Here is a 17,612-nt window from a genome sequence, read left to right on the forward strand (position 1 = left end):
TGGCCACGTTTCTGCTGCTAATCCAAAAACCAAATAAAACAGATGAAAATGAAGTTCCCATTTTCCATTCCAATTATCCGTACCACAACTCCGACCGAACGACCATCACCACCACCACCACCACCACAACCAACAGCCACCGCCCACAGTTCGAAAACCAGTTCCCGCAGCTCACTGCTCCCATAAACAAGTGCATCCGGAAGAGATGCAGTAGGAACGGCCACCACTCTGAATGAAAACTAACCATAATAACCAACAAAAGAAATGAAAACCATTTAGTTAAGTTTCCCCACTCGATTGGCATGCAATCTCCAGTGTTTTCCGCAATTCGAAGCTAGTTCACTGAGTACAGAGCACTTTGCAAGAAACCAACACCGAACGGCACCCCAAAATTGACTAACCCAATTCGGCTAATTTTTGGTTTTTGGTTCAATTTCGTCTTCTAGATGACTTCGACGATTTCTTTCAGTGGGGATAGACGTTAGGATAAGATAAGCACAATGTTATTGCTAGGCACTAGACACACTTAAATACCTTTTGAGTAATACGGGCATACCTCAAATGCAAATGCTGAACCAGAAACACTTTTGAGAACTCTACACAGTTTATAACATACTCGTATAATAGCATATTTATAATCGACTAAACAACCCGTGCACGTCCGGCTGGATATCCTCAAGTAAGTATGCCACCAGGTACTGAAAATAGACACAAATTCCTTAGCCATACCACTAGAGTTAGTTCCATAGAGCTTAAGCATCTTCATTTTGGCCAAAGGCCGCTGTGAAAGCCCTTTGCTTTGATGGCTCGTGCAAGTATCCTTTATTTGGCAGCAAGTGTAGATGCCGGCAAGTAATTCGATGTTGGGGCATGCCACTATACAGTGTAGCGTATGCCGCATAGAGTCTAGTGTCTAGAGCAAATGCCAGTAATCGCAGACATTCTAAAGAACATTCCGCATTTGTTGTCAATTTATGCAGATCATTTCGCTTCAGGAGGAGGAGGATACCACAAGGGATAAGACCTGAGGCAGCAATTAAATGGAGTACTTATCCAAAAAGCCAAGCAATAAGTGGGCAGACGAGCGTAACAAATAACCCATCTCCCATTTCTCTATGTAGATGTTAACGAAAAATGAATGTAGTTAAATCTGATAAACCACCGTCTCAGACTTTGTAGGAATTTTAGAGTTAAGTAAGCCCATTTACAAATTTTATTGTTGTAGAGTGTTTTATGTACCAGAGCTACCAAGCCAGAGCTAAATTAGCTAAACGAGCTAAATGTTAATTGTATTGACCCAATAACGCAATTACTTAGAATCGGTTCAAATGAGATGTGCAAAAACGAGCTCTCTAAAGGGGTAAAAAGCGTAACTATGCTTAAAAACACAAGTAATGATATCCACACCAACACTTGCACACAGACACACTGAGAACATGGATGGTTAACTAAGAAACTAAGCAAATGAGTGTATATATTAAGCTACTATGTTCGCTGTAGAGTTAGTATTCCACGACCTCAGTTCGAATTGCACTTTTCGGGTCACGGGCTTGCACTTCCCTCGGATACTCGTATATGTAACTTCAATAACTTTCTGACAATCAGAGGTTCTAGCCTGGAACGAAAAACAAAATAACAAAATAAAAACGCAATCGCAAAAACCACTCTAAACTGAGAAACGACACAATGATATTTCTACACTGGATATTTCCATGCATGCCGCAAGTGAAACTTCGTTAAACTAAGAAATTAATTCCTATGTAGCGTAGTGTAGTGTCCACATCTCTGTAGCTGAGCCACGAGCATCTCCCGAGGAACTTTGCACCTGGATACGAAAACGGACAAGGATATGGCCACGGAATCGGATAGCGATATTTAATCATAACAAAAAACACAAAAACACTCTGAAATGTACACCCTGTCAATGTCTATTAAATCGAAATTAAACTCAACTTTACTGGAGAATTTTTGATTTTTCAAGATTTAAGCGACTTTTCGCAAGCGATTTCCTTTCCTATATGTTCTGCAGTAAATCCAAAAGAATGGCTTGCAGGTCAAGGTTCAGCCGAAGTCACATGCATCGAGTTGCCAACAATTAATTCAGTTTCGCCGGTTTTATTATGCATGGCTTACAGCTACCACTCTTCATTATTCGGCCCATCTGTCCCAATGTCGCCAGCCATTGTTTGTTTGCAGTTCTCCGGCCATTATGACACCATTTGCCAAGCCCACGTCAAACAAGAGCCAAAAGCGTCCGCATCAGCAGGCATCCGCATCGTGGGTGGCATGGGTGATATGGGTGATATGGGTGGTTGGGTGGTTGGGTAGTGGTTGGTTGGGTGGATAAAACCGCAGACGCAGCCGTTTTGTTTGCACTGTCTAATGAGAAAAGTTTGCGGAAAGCATTGACAATGAATGCTGCTGATAAGTGTGGTAGTATGCTTGTGTGTTCCTGGGCCACAATAAAGCAAAGCCCATGCATATATGTATGTTGATCGATTGGCACACATTCGTTTAATGAGCTACAAGGAAATGGGAAAAAATAGTGGTGAGCCTTGGTCAACCCTTTTGCTGCTCCGGCCTCTCTAATTACTTTTGTTGTTCGGCAAAGACGGCAAGCGACAGGCAAACTGGGGCGGAGCACTGATGAATTGAACCCACTGAACCGCAGACAAATCGAGTGGATGCTCCACTTGGAACGCAGAGGAAGGTCGCATGCCAGGCATTTGGCTGGCGGAGAACTTAATGACTTGTGCGGCACAGACTTTTGCAAAACAAAAAAAAGTTTAAAATTCCCGTGCTTCTAAGGACTACGCAAAATGACTACCCATCATGCTGCATCATCTGCATGGATTTTTCAGCTCTGAGGCCGCTTAATTGCTGCTGAACATTGAGTACTAAACGCTTTTAGCGTCCATTTCTCTTATCACACTGGCAAAATAGCTTGGGAGCTCTTTTGCCTAACTATTTCTTCATTTCAATTCATAAATAGCTTTAAAACTATTAAGTCGTAAACGGTGCCAAAAGCAGAATTTTGTTAGTAATGTTAATTTTTAGAGAGCAGTTTCTTATATTTGCAGCTTAACTTTTGTTTCGGTGTACTTTCTAGGCTTTCACTTAGGCAGAGCACATACGAATTCTGCCTTTGCCAGCTATCACCGTCAAATCACGCATACGCAGCGTAAGCCCGGGCAAAAGAGCAGCATTTTCAGGGCATTCCGAACAGGCGGAAAACTTTACGGCAAAGTCTTAGTCATGTATTAGTAACTTTCAGAATTGCCAAAGAAAAGTTACCAAGCTGAAAGGGAGACGCGAAAACCCGAATTGAGAACCCGAATAAAAACTAGTTCAGCGCACACAAAGTATCAGGATTAAGTGAGCCACTTGCCGCGGGCCTTAATTCCATTCGGCCACCACGATTTGCCCGCAAGCAGACAATGAAAAACATCGGTAAAAAAGCTACAGGCATTATCTTGTCCGCTTTGGATATTTGTTCGCGTTTAGCGATTTAAATAAAAAAAATAAAGTAACCCACAATTAAAAAGGCGCCGCTTAAGTGGAGAGCATGGGCAGTTTGAAAAGTTTAACTTAATAGACAAGGTTCGAAAATGCATTTCATTTTGAAATTCCTCATAAGTACCCTACGTTCATTCAGCAGCACAAACAGCGTTTGGTGTAGAAGGTTATCCAATTAGGAGTCCGAGGGAAATCCCCGATTGATTCGCTGCTGCTCGCCTTGCCAATCAGCTGAAAGCAAACAGCCAAGTCTGAATAATGCATTACCCGCCACTTTCCTCCACTTTCCTCCACACCATGGTGAAGTGGATGCCCCCTGCCCTGTCCACAACCCTGGAGGACGAGCTGCAGGCCACAGATATCGAAAAGCAATTTCCGTTATGATTGCCAGAGCTCTCTAATCCCCACAACGGATGCACGCAAATGAGGGACTGCAGCAGGAGCAAGACGTTGCCGGGACAACGACGACAACAAGTAGTCCTGGCAACTGCCATCAGTCAAGGGGGTACAGTCAGTTTACCAAATAATTCCCAACGGATCCAAGCTTCATCGAAAAACTAAAGCCACACGAGCTCAAAATGTTGTGGGGACTCAGTTCCGCGTTGGATTTGTACGAGGAGTACCTAAAGGCATTCAAGATCAAGGACGACCCGCTGCCGGAGGATGCGCCTTCACGCGAAGAAGCAGAAGAAGCAGCCGGAGATAATCCGCTCCATACCCTAAACATACTTATCTGCGGTGGAGCTGATCCGCGCCATGTGATCAAGACGCTGGCCAAGAGATACACCCATCGCATCCGACCCAAGCTCAATATATATGTACTGGATGGTTGCGCCGAAATTGAAGCCAGGAACATGCTACTCCTGGGCGTAGCCCTGGAGGATCCCGAGTCCTTCAGCTTGGTCAGCAAGGTGCACTTGTTCATGGACCTCTACGGAAATGCGGTGATCCGCCCCAGCTCGCACCACTACATGGCAGCCAAGGGGCGCACTCTGCTCAAAATGGTCACCAATGAGGAGGAACTGCAGCGTCTGGCGCCCATGCTAAATATAGAAGGTCTGAAGTACAAGGAGCGCGATGGCTTGGAGATGGCTTTCAGTTTCTGGCAGCCGCATCCGTGGAATGTCTTTGAGGTGACCGCCTACTGGGAGCAGCGGTCGAGGGCCCTGCTCGGTACCCGGTATGACCATCGCAATGGGGCCTTCGATTGGGACTTGAGCATGACCTTAAAGGATCGTGGAGGGCAGCAGATCTGTTCGCAGGAGTACCGCTACTGGCGCGAGTCCGGCGTGGCTTTCGTTTTTCCGGAATATGAACAGTGCAAGGCGAACAAGACACTGGCAGCTGGACTGGTGCGAAACGGACGCAGCTTTATCCACCGTGGCTATGTGGGCGACATCCAAACGGGACCATTTTGTGGCTTCGGGCTGCGCACCGTCGAGGAGCGAATGCATCATTCTGTGCACGGAGACAATGATTATCGTGCTACTGACATCACCGAACGCAATCTCATGGAATTCTTCCATGAACTGCAGACCCAGACTGCCTACGAGCATGATACCACTCGTTCCCGACGGTATGGCTCCGTTCAGCTGCTGATGACGCCATTGCTGAACCACCAGGAAGTGGACGCTGCTGGGCAAGCGGCTTACGACAAGCCGTGGATCCAGGTGCCCGGAGTAACAGTGCACTATGTGTCGCCCATGGAGATGGTGCAGCTGCAACAAGGCGCAGCTCGGTGGAACAATATGTTTGATGTCGTCTTTATGGCCCATAATTATTACTCCTTCTTGAGCAAGGACTTCTTCCAGGCGATGCGTGCACAGGCCCTTTTTGTACTGGAAACCAAGCTGATGACGGTGGAGCGCAGGGATCGTGTGCAGGAGTACGAAGCTAAAGCCAAAGAACTGATGAAGCAGGCTGGCCTTAAGGCGGCCATCAACTACCAGGCTATTAACGCGAAGAACATGTGGCTAAAATACAAAAAGACCGATAAAGATGAGCCAGAAGATGAAGCTGAGCCGGAAAGTATTTTGCAACCTGAAACAGACTCTGATTTTGGGGAACCTTGTGAAGAGTATTCTGGTGTAGTAATAGAAGAGATTCCATCATCGAACCAGACTGTGGCTGCCATTAAAAGGGAAGTAGAGGCAGAAGGTCCCCTCCAACCAAAAATTAACTACCTTTGAATATTAAAAAATCCGATTAAATGAAATATGCATCTTAATGAATACAACAGGTAACTTTAATTTTGCTTCTGCTTTTTCTTTTGCTTCCCCGTTGCCCAAGTGTCCAGTTGGAACTCCAGGCCCTCCCGTCGCTGCCGTACTTTCTGGGGAGATGCAAAGGAGGTTGCCTGCCGGCGATCCTCCTCAAAGTCTAGCAAATTATCGATTCGCATATTAAGCTTCCTGGCCCGCGTGCCTGTGCCCCATTGATCTTTATCCCTGTGGTTCCGGAACTCATTTTCTACGATCTTCCGACGGGGCACATGCTTCAAGGCCGCATCCCAGTCGCCGGTATTCTTGAGGTCCAGCATTATGTTGATCATCTGGTTTAGAGTTAGTGATTTTCCAGAACCTGATCCCCACTGTAAGTAGCGATCCAGGGGCAGTCTCGCCATCCGTAGACCCAATCGTTTGGCTTTGGCCAGCGAAAGGGGTTCGTTGTTCATAGTGTCTACCATGGCACCCACGATGTAGATGTCATCTGGGTTGTAAGTGACCAGATCCTCGCGGCAGTGGGGCGTTAGGTAAACCAGGTTCTGCTTGGGAAACAGCTCCGTAAAGCACTGGCTATGCAAGTTAATCGGAAACTCTGGATTATGCATGGTGGGGATGTAGCGTTGGAGGCTTTGCATGCATCTGCTGTCCATCTCGGCGTTGCAATAGTGCAGGTCGAAGGGCTCATCGTTCATCCGGTTCTCTGCAAAGCACATCATCAATTGCTTGGCTGCATACGAAGTCTCCCTACTGTTCATGTGCTCATCGTAGGAGCAATCCAGCACAATTTTTGGGGCGAACTGCATGGCCCGTGTCAGCCGGTTGTTTTGCCAGTGGTTAATTGTGGTATCGTAGATACGCAGGAACAAGGACGTGTGACCGAGCCCATAGATTATGTGGGTATTCTCCTCGCGCTCCTTACGCATCTCCGCCATCCGCCGTTCAGCTTCCTCCGCTCGCACTGCCTTCTTGCGCTGCTCAGCCTCCTTCTTCATCTCAATTTGCCAGAGATAAGCAAAGTACTTGATCCGAGCTGATTTTGTGGGTAGCGTCAGCACGTGCTCCCAATGATGATCCTTGAAGAATTCAAGAGCCGGCACGCGCCGACCCTCCTGGTGGGCAATGTCCAGCTCCAGCTGCAGCACCTTTAGCCGTTTATCCCGATCCTCCTTGGTCTCTGATACAGCATCATTATTAAACGCTGGAGCGGGCTGGGAAAACGGATTGACAAACTTCTTTTGGGGTTCCTCTGTGCCGGCTATCGAGTTCTCTGCGCTGGAGGCTTTGGAAGCTTGCCTCATTGGTGCGGCACTTGCCTTCAGCAATTGGCTGCCCAGACGCCACTGCGCGAGATGCTTTAGCATTTTAAAAATACCTTATTGGCAGTAAACTATGTTATAAAACTAGATCGTGAATTAAATAACAGAAACAACGTGCTGGAGTTGCCAATAATTATGAATTGCGTGCGCGCACCAGATTGGCAAAACGGAATAAGCAGCTGATTGACTAACGTTTTGTTACTTAACTATTTAACAGCCAATGTTGCTATAGAAACGTTTGGTTATGTATTGAATACGTTCTCACTTGAATTTATATATAAATAATGCGTTATGATTTTACGATTTAAATACAAATTTCATTAAAAATCTAGCTACTTTTGCCTATGCAAAGCGTAGCCAAAATCACTTCGATCTGGCAGCCCTGTTTTCGATAACTCCCGCGCGTCCCTGTGACTGGCATAATAACAAGAAGCGGCTTTGCCGACAATTTTGCGCTTGGCTCGGGAAAAACGTGTAAAACATTTGATTTACTAACTAGACTACGCGAAAAGCGACATAATCTCAAACAGCAATGGCTTTGGTTTGCGCACGTAAGTGAATAGATGTGATTTCGATTTGAATAGGGCCACTATGAATCGCACTTTCCATTCCAGTGACAAACGAAGTCCCCGAGACGCCCGTGGTTTCCCCGTACTCAGGAGCCGTTTTCGAAAAGCGGGTGATTGAGAAGTATCTGTTGGAGAATGGCTGCGATCCCATCAGCGGCAAGGAGCTGAAGCCGGAGGAGCTGATCGAGATCAAGACGCCGGCGGTGGTGAAGCCCAAACCGCCAAGTGCTACCAGCATTCCGGCCACTTTGAAGACGATGCAGGACGAGTGGGACGCCCTCATGATTCACTCGTTCACACAACGCCAGCAGCTGCAGACGACGCGTCAGGAGTTGTCCCATGCGCTCTATCAGCACGATGCCGCCTGTCGTGTGATTGCCCGCCTCAACAAGGAGGTGGCCGCCGCTCGCGAGGCTTTGGCCACGTTGAAACCACAGGCGGGCATTGCCAACGCGCCTACGGCAATACCACAACCGGCCTTGGCCTCTGAGGCTGGCGGTGCTGCTGCCCACCCCATGGAGCAGGCGGGCATGAGCGCCGAGGTGATACAGAAACTGCAGGACAAGGCCACGGTGCTCACGCAGGAGCGCAAGAAGCGCGGACGCACTGTGCCCGAAGATCTGGTTACAACGGATCAGGTTAAGAGCTTTCTTACCGTGGCATCCCATCCCGGTCTACACTCGGCCTCCGTTCCCGGCATTCTGGCCTTGGACATCAACAGTGCTGATCACAGTAAGATTCTGACCGGAGGCAACGACAAAAACGCCACCGTGTTCAACAAGGACACCGAGCAGATGGTGGCCATCCTGAAGGGACACACCAAGAAGATCACCAAAGTCATATATCATCCTAACGAGGATACAGTCATAACCGGCTCGCCCGATATGAACATTCGCATCTGGCACGTACCCACTTCGCAGACCCAGCTGCTCTTGCGCTGCCACGAAGGCCCTGTTACTGGACTCTCGCTGCACCCCACTGGCGACTACTTGCTGTCCACATCATCCGACAAACACTGGGCATTCTCCGATATCCGCACAGGTCGCCTGCTCACCAAGGTAATCGATACTGCCGAAGTCGGGCTGACGACAGCGCAATTCCATCCCGATGGTCTGATCTTCGGTACGGGCACCGTGGACTCGCAGGTTAAGATCTGGGATTTGAAGGAGCAGAGTAATGTGGCTAACTTCCCTGGTCACACCGGTCCCATTTCGGCTATCTCCTTCTCGGAGAACGGTTACTACCTGGCCACCGCCGCAGATGATGCCTGTGTGAAGCTGTGGGATCTGCGAAAGCTAAAGAACTTCAAGACAATCCAGCTTGATGATGGCTACGAGGTCAAGGATCTGTGCTTCGACCAAAGCGGAACCTATCTGGCGATCGCCGGCAGCGATGTCAGGTAAGTCAATTGTACCTTCCTTATTCAAATTCTTCACCATGGTGCAAGATCTAAGTTCTAAGTTAAATAGATTTCCTTTAATGCTTTGAGTAGGGTGTTGTTGTTTAGCTTAGACTTTGTTCTTCCATCGGTGCTCAACCTGCTGATCATGATGCTTCTTGAAATGCGCCATCCAGTTGTGTAGTCGGTTTTGCTTAACTAACGCACGGCGAGACATCTCCTTCTCCGCTGCCATTCGACGTCGAACCTGCTGCTCGATGCTTCGCAGCTTTCTCGGCTCAATGTGGTCCAGTTTAGCCAAGAGTTCCAAAACGTAGCCCTGGATTTTCTCCACTTTGGCAAGAGTCGTGTCCTGTTCGTCCTCGTACGTGGACTTGGGTGGCGGCGGAGGAGGCTGCATGTCTTCCAGAGTGCGCCATTGCTTGGACGACTTCTGGGCTGCTGACTTGGGTGGCGGCTGCGTTACCTCTCTCTTTTGCTCCGGCTTAACTTTGTTTTGGACTTGCTTGAGGATAACTGGTATTATGCTATTCAACTTGATATTCAGCTTGCTGGAAATAAGGAATATAACATAGATGATTTTAATATGTACCCACCATAACTTACTCCTTGCAGTATCTCTGCTCGTAGTCGTTTAATAGCCCCTTGGCGCGCTCTTGAAGACCGGCCACACGTCGCTGCAGGAACGCGGGATCCTTGAGGAACACATTAGCTTTCACCTGGCGCTCGTATGTCTTTTGGGCCTTGTCATGCAGGATGGCTACGATGTGGTTCAAGAGTGCCAACTGAGAAAAGCGCCTATTGTAGTTGGACACCTTCAAGCGATTTCTCTCATAGCCACGTATCCAGATTTCTGCGTTAAGATGATTCCGCTTTGCCAAATACGGTCGCACTATCTTCTCCATATAGTTTTGGACTTGACGCACTTGCTCGAGACCCGCTGGATGTCGTTCGGTGATCTCCATAGCGACGATATTCTGCGGCATGCTAAGTTTATTGCTGTCATCGTCTCCATCCGCTTGCTCCTCTTCCACTGTGTCATCAAAATAACTGATTAGCTTGAGCAAATACTGAAAGCGACCGTAGACTTCCTGCACTTCCATCAGCACTCGCTGGTGCTCCAGCTTCACCTCGTTTAGCTCGTCGCTTAATGTACTCTCCTTCAGGATCTTCAGCTTTTCTTGGGCCTCTAACATTTTCTTAAACTCCTCCGCCTCCATTTTCTTGAGCGAGTCCTCTGCAAACTTGTGAAACTCCTCGGCCTTCTCGTATAGATTGTCCTGGTATTCCTTCTCGCGTTTTCGGTCCAAAAAAAGTTCTTGCGTGGCATAGTACATAAAGCGGTTGCGGGTAATCCCCCTCAAGAGTAGGATGTCCCTGAAAATCGGCGAGCATAAGGACCAGCGCTTAAGTAATACGTGTTCTTACGTTTTCATACGAAATTTTCGAGCCAAACGTTGCGAACTGGCGTCTTTTATATAATCGGGGTCGATGGTGGTGACCACACAAGGAGCACGGGGATTGGCGATTTCTCCGCGCTGAGAAATATTAATAGAAATTAACTTTGCAACTCTTAAATTGGATTTTGTCTCACCGCATTGAAGTCCTCAATCGATAAATTAATGGGTTTTGGAGGCTCCGGTTCCACATGGGTCTTGGGTCGCACGAAATCTTGAAGGGCAAGCATTTGATTTCAGTACTTATATACTGAGAACTTATTCCTAATGTACACTTACTTTCATATTCGCGGTAAACCTTTCTTTTAAATTTTCGCATTGTGAAGTTAAATTCGCAAAGATGGAGTTGATTCCCCTAGTAAACTTGTTTATTTGGTTGCCACGGTAGAAATGAAATTCTGACGATTTCTTCGATTTATCTACAGGGTTTACCTGTGCAAGCAGTGGCAGGAACTGAAGGTATTCAACGACCACACGGCCCTGGCAACGGGCGTGAGATTCGGAAAGCACGCTCAGTATCTGGCATCCACCAGCATGGACCGCACCCTGAAGCTGTACGCCATCGAATAAGCACTTGCAGAGTCCACACTTAGTAATTAAGTCTACAATTTTTCTTATACAATATCCTAATGATTGTGTGTTTTCTTGAACAAATCTTGCAGAATAATAAACCTGACCCTCTATCCAAATAATTCACAATACGACGTATCTTCGATTTACTTTGGAAATCCAGCAGATATGCTGTTCCTTAAATACAAACTAAGTCCTAAAGGACGCATCAATTCAAGTATTAATATATTATTCTTTAAGTTCTTCTTTTTCCAGGGACTATTCACATATTTCATTCAATGTTAATGCATACACTTATAAACTTATTCAGTTCGGAACTTGGTACATCAATGTTTTATCCTTACGAGGCCGAGATCTGCTTGAGCGGTCGCTCCAAATAGGAGGCCAGTGACATGGCCTTTTGCTTCAGAAGACCCAGTCCCACCGTTTGTTTGGCGTACAGGCACAGAAGGACACTGGCTACCTGTAACATTGCATACATATACTATATTATAGAAGGAATCCCTGCTAAAAGAGGATCGCCCACCTGAGTGATGGCCACATGACCGTTTTCACAATCGATGAGGACAAAAGTAAGACGATCTTCGCGGAAGGCGTTGCGTCCGTGCTTCTCGTAGGCTGCCCATATATTACTGGCTATGGCTGCCGTAATCCTGGCATCCTTATCGCCATAACCGGAGTAGGCCAACAGAGCTCCTTCCTGGCTGAGCAAGCTGCGAGGTAGGGATAACAGATTATTGAAAGAATAGGCCGGCAAGTGACTTTTCTACAGCGTGTTCTCCACTCCGCCTGTGTTCGCCTGGCTGAGCACCTGCGTCAAAGCTTTGGGTTTTAGCATTTTGTAGCTCTTTTAAGTGGAAAATATAAAAAACAACAGAACTACGCTTTCACAAACACTGCGTTCTGAATGGCAACGAATTCAGCTGATAAGGTATCCGTTGTGAATGGCAGAAATGTGGCGCCATCTGTATAACGATTTAAAGTGTATAAACAAATGGTATTTTGAAATTATGAACGTACATAATTGTTTTTGGAAGCAATATTTATTATTATTCGTGGTGTGTGTTTTATTTTAAACGTTCGACATAAAGGGAACATTTTTTTTATGTTTGATCTCGGAAATTAATAATTCCATCAAAGAAAAGAAGGGATAATTTGATTAAGAGAATGCATATATACATTTTAATAATGTTATATTGCTTAGTATATTTTATTAACATATATAGGCTTATAATAAAAATATAATAGTTTAGGCTTATGGGAAAAATAAGTCAACATTTTAATTATTCCCAAGTGTGTAAGAATATGTAATACATTTTTAAGTCCAAAGCCCATGGAATTTCTTATCACTGGCAATTTAGGAGGCTTATTTATAATGTAACTTTTTAACATTTATATCCCTTATCTATATTTGCTGACTCAGAACACAATCCCAGCATAGTTATGCTTCGTTCTATCAGCCACTCTCTTTAGAGACACTTATCTCTCCCATTCAATTGCTAAAATGGCAGCCTAGCTGTCTTTATTCCATCCATAACTTCCGCACAGCGAGAATTTGAAGGCGTATTTAGTGACGTCATTGCCAAAGCAGGTCACGGATCTATTACGCAGCAGAACTGCACTCTCCCCCGTTCTGCCACTTCCTCCATGCGATGGATGCATCAACACTCCACGGGTCAGAGCAACAGTCGCTTTTTTCAACCACCAAATTGGAAACGCCTCGGCGTCCGAATACCTGTACTTTGGGACTCTGGTGCTACGCAGTTAGCCGAAAATCCTGGCTAGCAGGGTGCATTTTGGGATTGCAAATTGCGCATGACTCAGCAGCGACTGCCTGCCTGCCTGCCCCATCCTCTCGAGGAATTCCGGCGCAGGGACAGGGTTTATTTGGCTGCAAAGGCAAGAAGAAACTGGGTCATTGGCAACTACGCCGTGGCTGACAGGCCGATCTGTGACAGGATGCGAATGGTACGAGTGAAACGTCGATGGTGTTGCATTAGAAATTTATTTATTAACTTAGATTCAACCAAATTTAGTCTTGGGTAATTTAAACAGAGCAAACCAACGTTCGCCACGGGGGCGAGCAGTAGCCCACGCACTGTATTGGTACATGATATCGCAATATTGATGGAGTCTTATGTTAATAAAATATTACTACCGCTAAGTATTATGTACACTTTGACAAAAATACATCGGGGATGTCCCCTCTATATGACATTGTTTGGTGTAGCCTTCATTATGGGTTTCAGATTTAAAGGGTGGACATTATATCAGGGCCGTGTTTGGATATAGCTAGTAAGTTTCGAGTCCCGGTGAGATTTTGTGTGATTTAATTGCGGATTTGTTGTGGGGTGCGCTGGCTGATCTGTAAGCTGCAGTTTAGAATACATACGCATGGCCTGTATCTGGCTGTTGTTGCGCTAGCTAAACTTAATTACAATCTTATTTACATGCTAAACATGTCTGCATGTTCCATTCGAGTATCAAAATACACATGTGTACAACTATAAATGTCCTTTCGTATTCGATCACAGCGCGCGCTCAATGTGAAACAAAACTTTTAAACAATAGTAACGTAAAGTTCTGCAACTGAACGAGATTAGAGAAGGTATGGCTCCGCTACCCTCCTTGGTTTCGCTTTATTTTGTTGTGGGGACAGTAGCAGGCTTATTGCGTTGTGGAGCGGGCACGTTTTGGGTTCGAGTAAAGCGAAATTAGCATGGACGGGTCTGGCTGGCTCATGTCCAAGCGCCTCCTGCGCTGCGGCGGTAGACGTTCCGCAAAGCGTTTGGGTATACCGGCTCCCAGTAGCGTTTTTCGGTCATACAAGTCCAGATTGTCGTTATAGTATGTAATGGCGTCCCAGCACATTTCGCTCAGCTTGGGCACTGTCATCCACATCTTGTACAGGTCGTTGCGTCGGCGCATCTCCTTCTCCATGTACTCGATGCCTCCGAACACGTACATGCATCCATTATCGGCGTGGGCCGCCGAATGGAAGTACAGGGGGCGGGGCAGAATGGCGGTCTCGATGCGGTACCAATGCTTAGTGCGCAGATTAAGCTTCCAGATGTCCGAAAAATATGTGGAGAAGTCGCCCTGCAAGTCAAGGATTTCTTTAGTGACAGCTTATGTGGTAAGCACAAAAAAAGGTGGTGTAAATCCGTCTGCACTCTTGGGGCAATATCATTTGTTAATGTTATTCTATGAAATATAACTCACCTGCAGACCGCCCGTGATGAAAGCCTCGATATCCCCAGTGGAGGACTGGTGCTGAACACACGAAAAGCACTTGCGCGGCTTTGGATAGCCTCTGTTGCCGTCGTCCGCATCAGCAGCACGCTGATCGGGATACGTTTCAAAGTAATCCCAGCAGTTCGCCTTCAGGTTGTAAGCCGGAATGCGCTGCAAATCGTATACAGAGTGCGATGTCCCACCGCCCAACACAAAGATGTGCTTGCCATCATAAACGACCTCGTGGCGGTAACGTCCCTCCGGGTCGTCGCGCATCTCCGGGCGGCTTATGTACACATTCTCCCATATGCCAGTGCGCAAATCCAAACGATAAACATCACAAGTGTATTCAAATCCCGTCGTTCCGCCGATTGTGTACAGGAAGTTATTGTGGATCACTATCCCCGGTCCATACTGAGCTGTGGGCAAATCACCCTTCACCTGCAGGCGATCCACGCCCGGTGTCGCGCCTGCACTGGCCGTTCGGTAAACGTAACAGTCGTTGGAGCAGGATACTCCAAAGGGATAGCCAGTGCCGCCATGAGACTGAAAGAGTAATAGGAAAATGAGAACTCAATTTGTTTTCACGAATTTATGAAGATAAGACTGGGATTTTGGGAAAAAAAAATATACAAAATGGACGCAAGCCAATAATCAAAGATGTTAGCTTTGAATCATTACAGCAAAAATCTCGTTGTTTATTAGACTATTTAACTTTAGACATTTTCTATGTATAGATAAATGTGTGTATTTAGAGTTACGCGGGTGGCACCCACGTCCCTGACATTGCTACCAATGCATTTAATTAGCAGATACTTGAGCTGCAGCAGCTTATCATCGCCTGGTGGTGAAAGAGCACAGAAATGGGAAAATGGGGGGAGGGACAGCAGTAGGGAGGAGGCTGTGCTGCAGCCCCGATAAGCGGAAACATGTGTCTCCAGTGTGTTTTTGTGTATGTATGTATCGGGGCATGATTCGTCATCAAATTATAGCTAATTGTGGAATGCGAGGGAAGGGCATTGCTGCCAGCATGAAATGCCAACAGCTCCCGTTTGGATTTGCTTTCGGTTAGTTTCCTCCCGTTCCGAAAAGTAAAAAAGCGCGCGCACTCAGCTGCGCTGGGTGGGTAAAATTGGTAAATACAATGTTTTCAGTTTTTCCAGCAGCGCGCGAGGTGGGGAAAGCTGGAAAACAAGTTGTTGCATGCGGCAGCAGCATAAACAACAACTGCGTAGTAACCAAAGTGAAAAAAGAGGGTTGCCTGGCATGCGCAGAGTCAGAGGAGGCGGAGGAGGGGTGCCTTCCGAGTGAGAGGCAAACGGCAATGGCCATGGGCAGCTGTTTGGGTTGACATTTCGGGTGTTTAGAATGCATAAACAAAAGACAGAGGCGGCGGTGTGGATACGCGAAACAGGGCGTGGCATTGGCCCTGGCGATTTTCATTGCCCAGAATAGCCGTCTCTGTATTAGTCACTCTCTTTCGAGATCTCCACGATCAGCTGTGCCTGATTTCTCTGCTCATTTCACCATTCAATTGTGTTTTCTACTTAAGCACAAACAAGTTTTTTTTATTGCAATTGATGGTTTGGGTAGCCTACACGGAAAGAAATATGATCATTTCAAATACTAGCAATATTAACAAAAGTAAAGAGGGAAATCTAAAACTGAAGACCTTTTCTGCTACACTTTAGAGATCACCATTTTTAATCTAATTGGTTTTTCTTTGTGTTCACCAACACAGCCAACGCGCAAGAGACAACCCAACTCATCTATTTTCGTCTGCCTTAAAGCCCTTGGCCCCGCCCCCTCTGTAGCGATTAGCATCAAATAGATACTCACAATCAACACGTTATTGTGAATGGTCAATGCATTGGAGGCCAGCTCCACGGGCATATTGGCGGCATTGCCCGCATTCAGCTCCAGCCTCCAGGTCCTCGTGGCAAAGTTGTAGCTCCACAGCTCCTGGAAGAGAAGGCAGCGGTCGTGGCGTGCTGCAGAAAGGGCGCTCCGCGGATTGTAGCCACCCAGGGAGTACAGATGCGAATTGGAGGCGATGATCCGATGGCCACTGCGCGCCAGGGGGAATCCACCGGGCAAATGTTTATCCCTGTACTGGCACTTGACGAGACGCAACGGCTGGAAGGTGTACAAAGGAGGCTGGCTGGCCGCCTGGGCTTGCTGCTGCTCCGGCGACAGGAAGACATTCAGCACACTCTTGGATAGCTCTTTACTCTCGTCCAGCTCATCGCTGGAACTGGTCCAATCGTCGGAGTACATCTCTTCGAATTCTGATTCCGAATCTGTATCACCATAGTCCACATCCACGTCGTCGTCTTCCTCCTCCTCTTCCTCGTCCAAATCGCTGGCAGCGTCCATGAGCTCCACCGCAGCCTGAATGGCATTGAATCGGCCTACAAGCTCTGCGTTATCCTGCTGCTGTGGCAGCGCCTCCTCTGGCTGACCCACTTCCTCCTCTGGCATGTCCTGCTCCATTATCAGATCGTTATTATTGTTATTGTTGTTATTATAATGATTGGCCAGCTGCTCCTGGTGGTCAGTTATACGGGGCGTTCTGTAAATCTGGGCCAGGAAATCGCAGATAAACAAAAGAAACGTCCAAGTGTGACGCAGTTGGTTAAATACGATACACTTGAGTTTGGTTGGTTTTAGTATGTTCATAACACGCTTGCTGTGTTTTGAGTGTTGATAACGTGACAAATAATTTGGGTTTTGATCCTGCTTGCCACAGAGAACAGAACAATTTTGTATTTATTTTCGTCAAATGTGGTTTTTGGTTTTTCAGTATTCTGTGGGGAAGGGGGGCTGGCTGAAGCGACCTCGCACAGCTGGCTAACTCTAAGCTGTTGTTGTTGATTTGATTTCTGCTGCTTTTGTTGCTATTGTTGTTGTTTTCGTTGTTGCTACTGCTGTCATTTTGACACACACTGCCTCTCGCTCGCACCCACACACACACGTACGCACATGTGTTACGTTACGTGGTTTGTGAAAATGTTTGCTCGTTTGAAAATTCAACTGCTCGTCAATTTAACTATAGGAATTTCACTAGTTGTGGCACGCTGGCGAATTGTTTAATTATTGCAGTCGATTGCTCCCGCGCATCGTTTCGTGTACGACAAACTACGCTTTAAATTTAGAACTGAACATTGGAGCAGTGTGGCCGTGGAATTATCGATAAACGGTCACGCTGCATTCGAATGCATCTGAACTGGAGGTGACACGCTATCGATTGACCATACGATTCGATTGGCTATCGATAGTGCAATTTTATCGATAGTGTATTTTTATTAGTGTGACCGTTTCTTTGT

The 17,612-nt window shown here is 46.7% G+C and overlaps 7 protein-coding genes across 10 annotated transcripts in view; 3 read left to right on the forward strand and 4 right to left on the reverse strand.

Moving 5' to 3' along the window:
* Nucleotides 1–1,952, forward strand: part of LOC6546931 (NACHT domain- and WD repeat-containing protein 1) — a 34,249-nt gene extending 32,297 nt beyond the window's left edge. The window contains exons 19-20 of one of the 4 annotated variants that reach the window (XR_003407875.1): nucleotides 137–679; nucleotides 981–996. Coding sequence is in view for 3 of the 4 variants with exons in the window: in XM_001974656.3 (XP_001974692.1) it covers nucleotides 137–186 (50 nt within the window). In the remaining variant the exon portion in view is untranslated. Of the gene's footprint in view, nucleotides 1–136 lie in introns of all 4 variants that reach the window. The other 3 variants (XM_001974656.3, XM_026980495.1, XM_026980496.1) reach the window with 3 other exon arrangements.
* Nucleotides 1,953–4,023: 2,071 nt separating this feature from the next.
* On the forward strand, nucleotides 4,024–5,765 carry LOC6546930 (dynein assembly factor 3, axonemal homolog). Its single transcript, XM_001974655.3, has one exon. It carries the CDS (start codon nucleotides 4,095–4,097, stop codon nucleotides 5,703–5,705), a length of 1,611 nt encoding a protein of 536 aa, XP_001974691.1. The 5' UTR covers nucleotides 4,024–4,094; the 3' UTR covers nucleotides 5,706–5,765.
* Nucleotides 5,740–7,219, reverse strand: LOC6546929 (mitochondrial ribonuclease P protein 1 homolog). The gene has a single exon (XM_001974654.3). The coding sequence runs from the start codon at nucleotides 7,100–7,102 to the stop codon at nucleotides 5,762–5,764; it is 1,341 nt and encodes a 446-aa protein (XP_001974690.1). The 5' UTR covers nucleotides 7,103–7,219; the 3' UTR covers nucleotides 5,740–5,761.
* Nucleotides 7,220–7,432: 213 nt separating this feature from the next.
* On the forward strand, nucleotides 7,433–11,174 carry LOC6547160 (pre-mRNA-processing factor 19). Its single transcript, XM_001974652.3, has 3 exons — nucleotides 7,433–7,608; nucleotides 7,672–9,025; nucleotides 10,908–11,174. The coding sequence occupies exons 1-3, from the start codon at nucleotides 7,590–7,592 to the stop codon at nucleotides 11,050–11,052; spliced, it is 1,518 nt and encodes a 505-aa protein (XP_001974688.1). The 5' UTR covers nucleotides 7,433–7,589; the 3' UTR covers nucleotides 11,053–11,174.
* LOC6547161 lies at nucleotides 9,081–11,979 on the reverse strand. The gene is made up of 7 exons (XM_026980559.1): nucleotides 11,823–11,979; nucleotides 11,579–11,765; nucleotides 10,762–11,515; nucleotides 10,620–10,696; nucleotides 10,454–10,563; nucleotides 9,632–10,402; nucleotides 9,081–9,576 (listed from the first exon to the last, which is right to left on the reverse strand). The coding sequence occupies exons 3-7, from the start codon at nucleotides 10,799–10,801 to the stop codon at nucleotides 9,135–9,137; spliced, it is 1,440 nt and encodes a 479-aa protein (XP_026836360.1). The 5' UTR covers nucleotides 10,802–11,515; nucleotides 11,579–11,765; nucleotides 11,823–11,979; the 3' UTR covers nucleotides 9,081–9,134.
* On the reverse strand, nucleotides 11,261–11,979 carry LOC6547159 (ragulator complex protein LAMTOR2 homolog). Its single transcript, XM_001974651.3, has 3 exons — nucleotides 11,823–11,979; nucleotides 11,579–11,765; nucleotides 11,261–11,515 (listed from the first exon to the last, which is right to left on the reverse strand). The coding sequence occupies exons 1-3, from the start codon at nucleotides 11,888–11,890 to the stop codon at nucleotides 11,393–11,395; spliced, it is 378 nt and encodes a 125-aa protein (XP_001974687.1). The 5' UTR covers nucleotides 11,891–11,979; the 3' UTR covers nucleotides 11,261–11,392.
* Nucleotides 11,980–13,628: 1,649 nt separating this feature from the next.
* On the reverse strand, nucleotides 13,629–17,543 carry LOC6547158 (kelch domain-containing protein 10 homolog). The gene is made up of 3 exons (XM_001974650.3): nucleotides 16,126–17,543; nucleotides 14,275–14,832; nucleotides 13,629–14,151 (listed from the first exon to the last, which is right to left on the reverse strand). The coding sequence occupies exons 1-3, from the start codon at nucleotides 16,963–16,965 to the stop codon at nucleotides 13,720–13,722; spliced, it is 1,830 nt and encodes a 609-aa protein (XP_001974686.1). The 5' UTR covers nucleotides 16,966–17,543; the 3' UTR covers nucleotides 13,629–13,719.
* Nucleotides 17,544–17,612: the final 69 nt, after the last annotated feature.

The sequence above is a fragment of the Drosophila erecta genome, unplaced genomic scaffold (assembly GCF_003286155.1).
Source record: "Drosophila erecta strain 14021-0224.00,06,07 unplaced genomic scaffold, DereRS2 tig00000092-arrow-pilon, whole genome shotgun sequence".
Taxonomy (NCBI): Eukaryota; Metazoa; Arthropoda; class Insecta; order Diptera; family Drosophilidae; genus Drosophila; species Drosophila erecta.

What these genes read in the sequence shown, in the direction of transcription:
- LOC6547158 (XM_001974650.3), bottom strand. Translation starts at nt 16,965, where the DNA reads ATGAACATACTAAAACCAACCAAACTCAAGTGTATCGTATTTAACCAA. An exon ending in TTCACAATAACGTGTTGATT is followed by an intron (nt 14,833 to 16,125) that starts GTGAGTATCTAT and finishes TTACTCTTTCAG; the next exon opens with TCTCATGGCGGCACTGGCTA. An exon ending in TCATCACGGGCGGTCTGCAG is followed by an intron (nt 14,152 to 14,274) that starts GTGAGTTATATT and finishes CTTGACTTGCAG; the next exon opens with GGCGACTTCTCCACATATTT.
- LOC6547160 (XM_001974652.3), top strand. An exon ending in ATCGCCGGCAGCGATGTCAG is followed by an intron (nt 9,026 to 10,907) that starts GTAAGTCAATTG and finishes ATTTATCTACAG; the next exon opens with GGTTTACCTGTGCAAGCAGT.
- LOC6546930 (XM_001974655.3), top strand. Translation starts at nt 4,095, where the DNA reads ATGTTGTGGGGACTCAGTTCCGCGTTGGATTTGTACGAGGAGTACCTA.
- LOC6547161 (XM_026980559.1), bottom strand. Translation starts at nt 10,801, where the DNA reads ATGCGAAAATTTAAAAGAAAGGTTTACCGCGAATATGAAA. An exon ending in GGTTTACCGCGAATATGAAA is followed by an intron (nt 10,697 to 10,761) that starts GTAAGTGTACAT and finishes TTGCCCTTCAAG; the next exon opens with ATTTCGTGCGACCCAAGACC. An exon ending in CGATTGAGGACTTCAATGCG is followed by an intron (nt 10,564 to 10,619) that starts GTGAGACAAAAT and finishes AATATTTCTCAG; the next exon opens with CGCGGAGAAATCGCCAATCC.
- LOC6546929 (XM_001974654.3), bottom strand. Translation starts at nt 7,102, where the DNA reads ATGCTAAAGCATCTCGCGCAGTGGCGTCTGGGCAGCCAATTGCTGAAG.
- LOC6547159 (XM_001974651.3), bottom strand. Translation starts at nt 11,890, where the DNA reads ATGCTAAAACCCAAAGCTTTGACGCAGGTGCTCAGCCAGGCGAACACA. An exon ending in GGCGGAGTGGAGAACACGCT is followed by an intron (nt 11,766 to 11,822) that starts GTAGAAAAGTCA and finishes CCTACCTCGCAG; the next exon opens with CTTGCTCAGCCAGGAAGGAG. An exon ending in GTCATGTGGCCATCACTCAG is followed by an intron (nt 11,516 to 11,578) that starts GTGGGCGATCCT and finishes GCAATGTTACAG; the next exon opens with GTAGCCAGTGTCCTTCTGTG.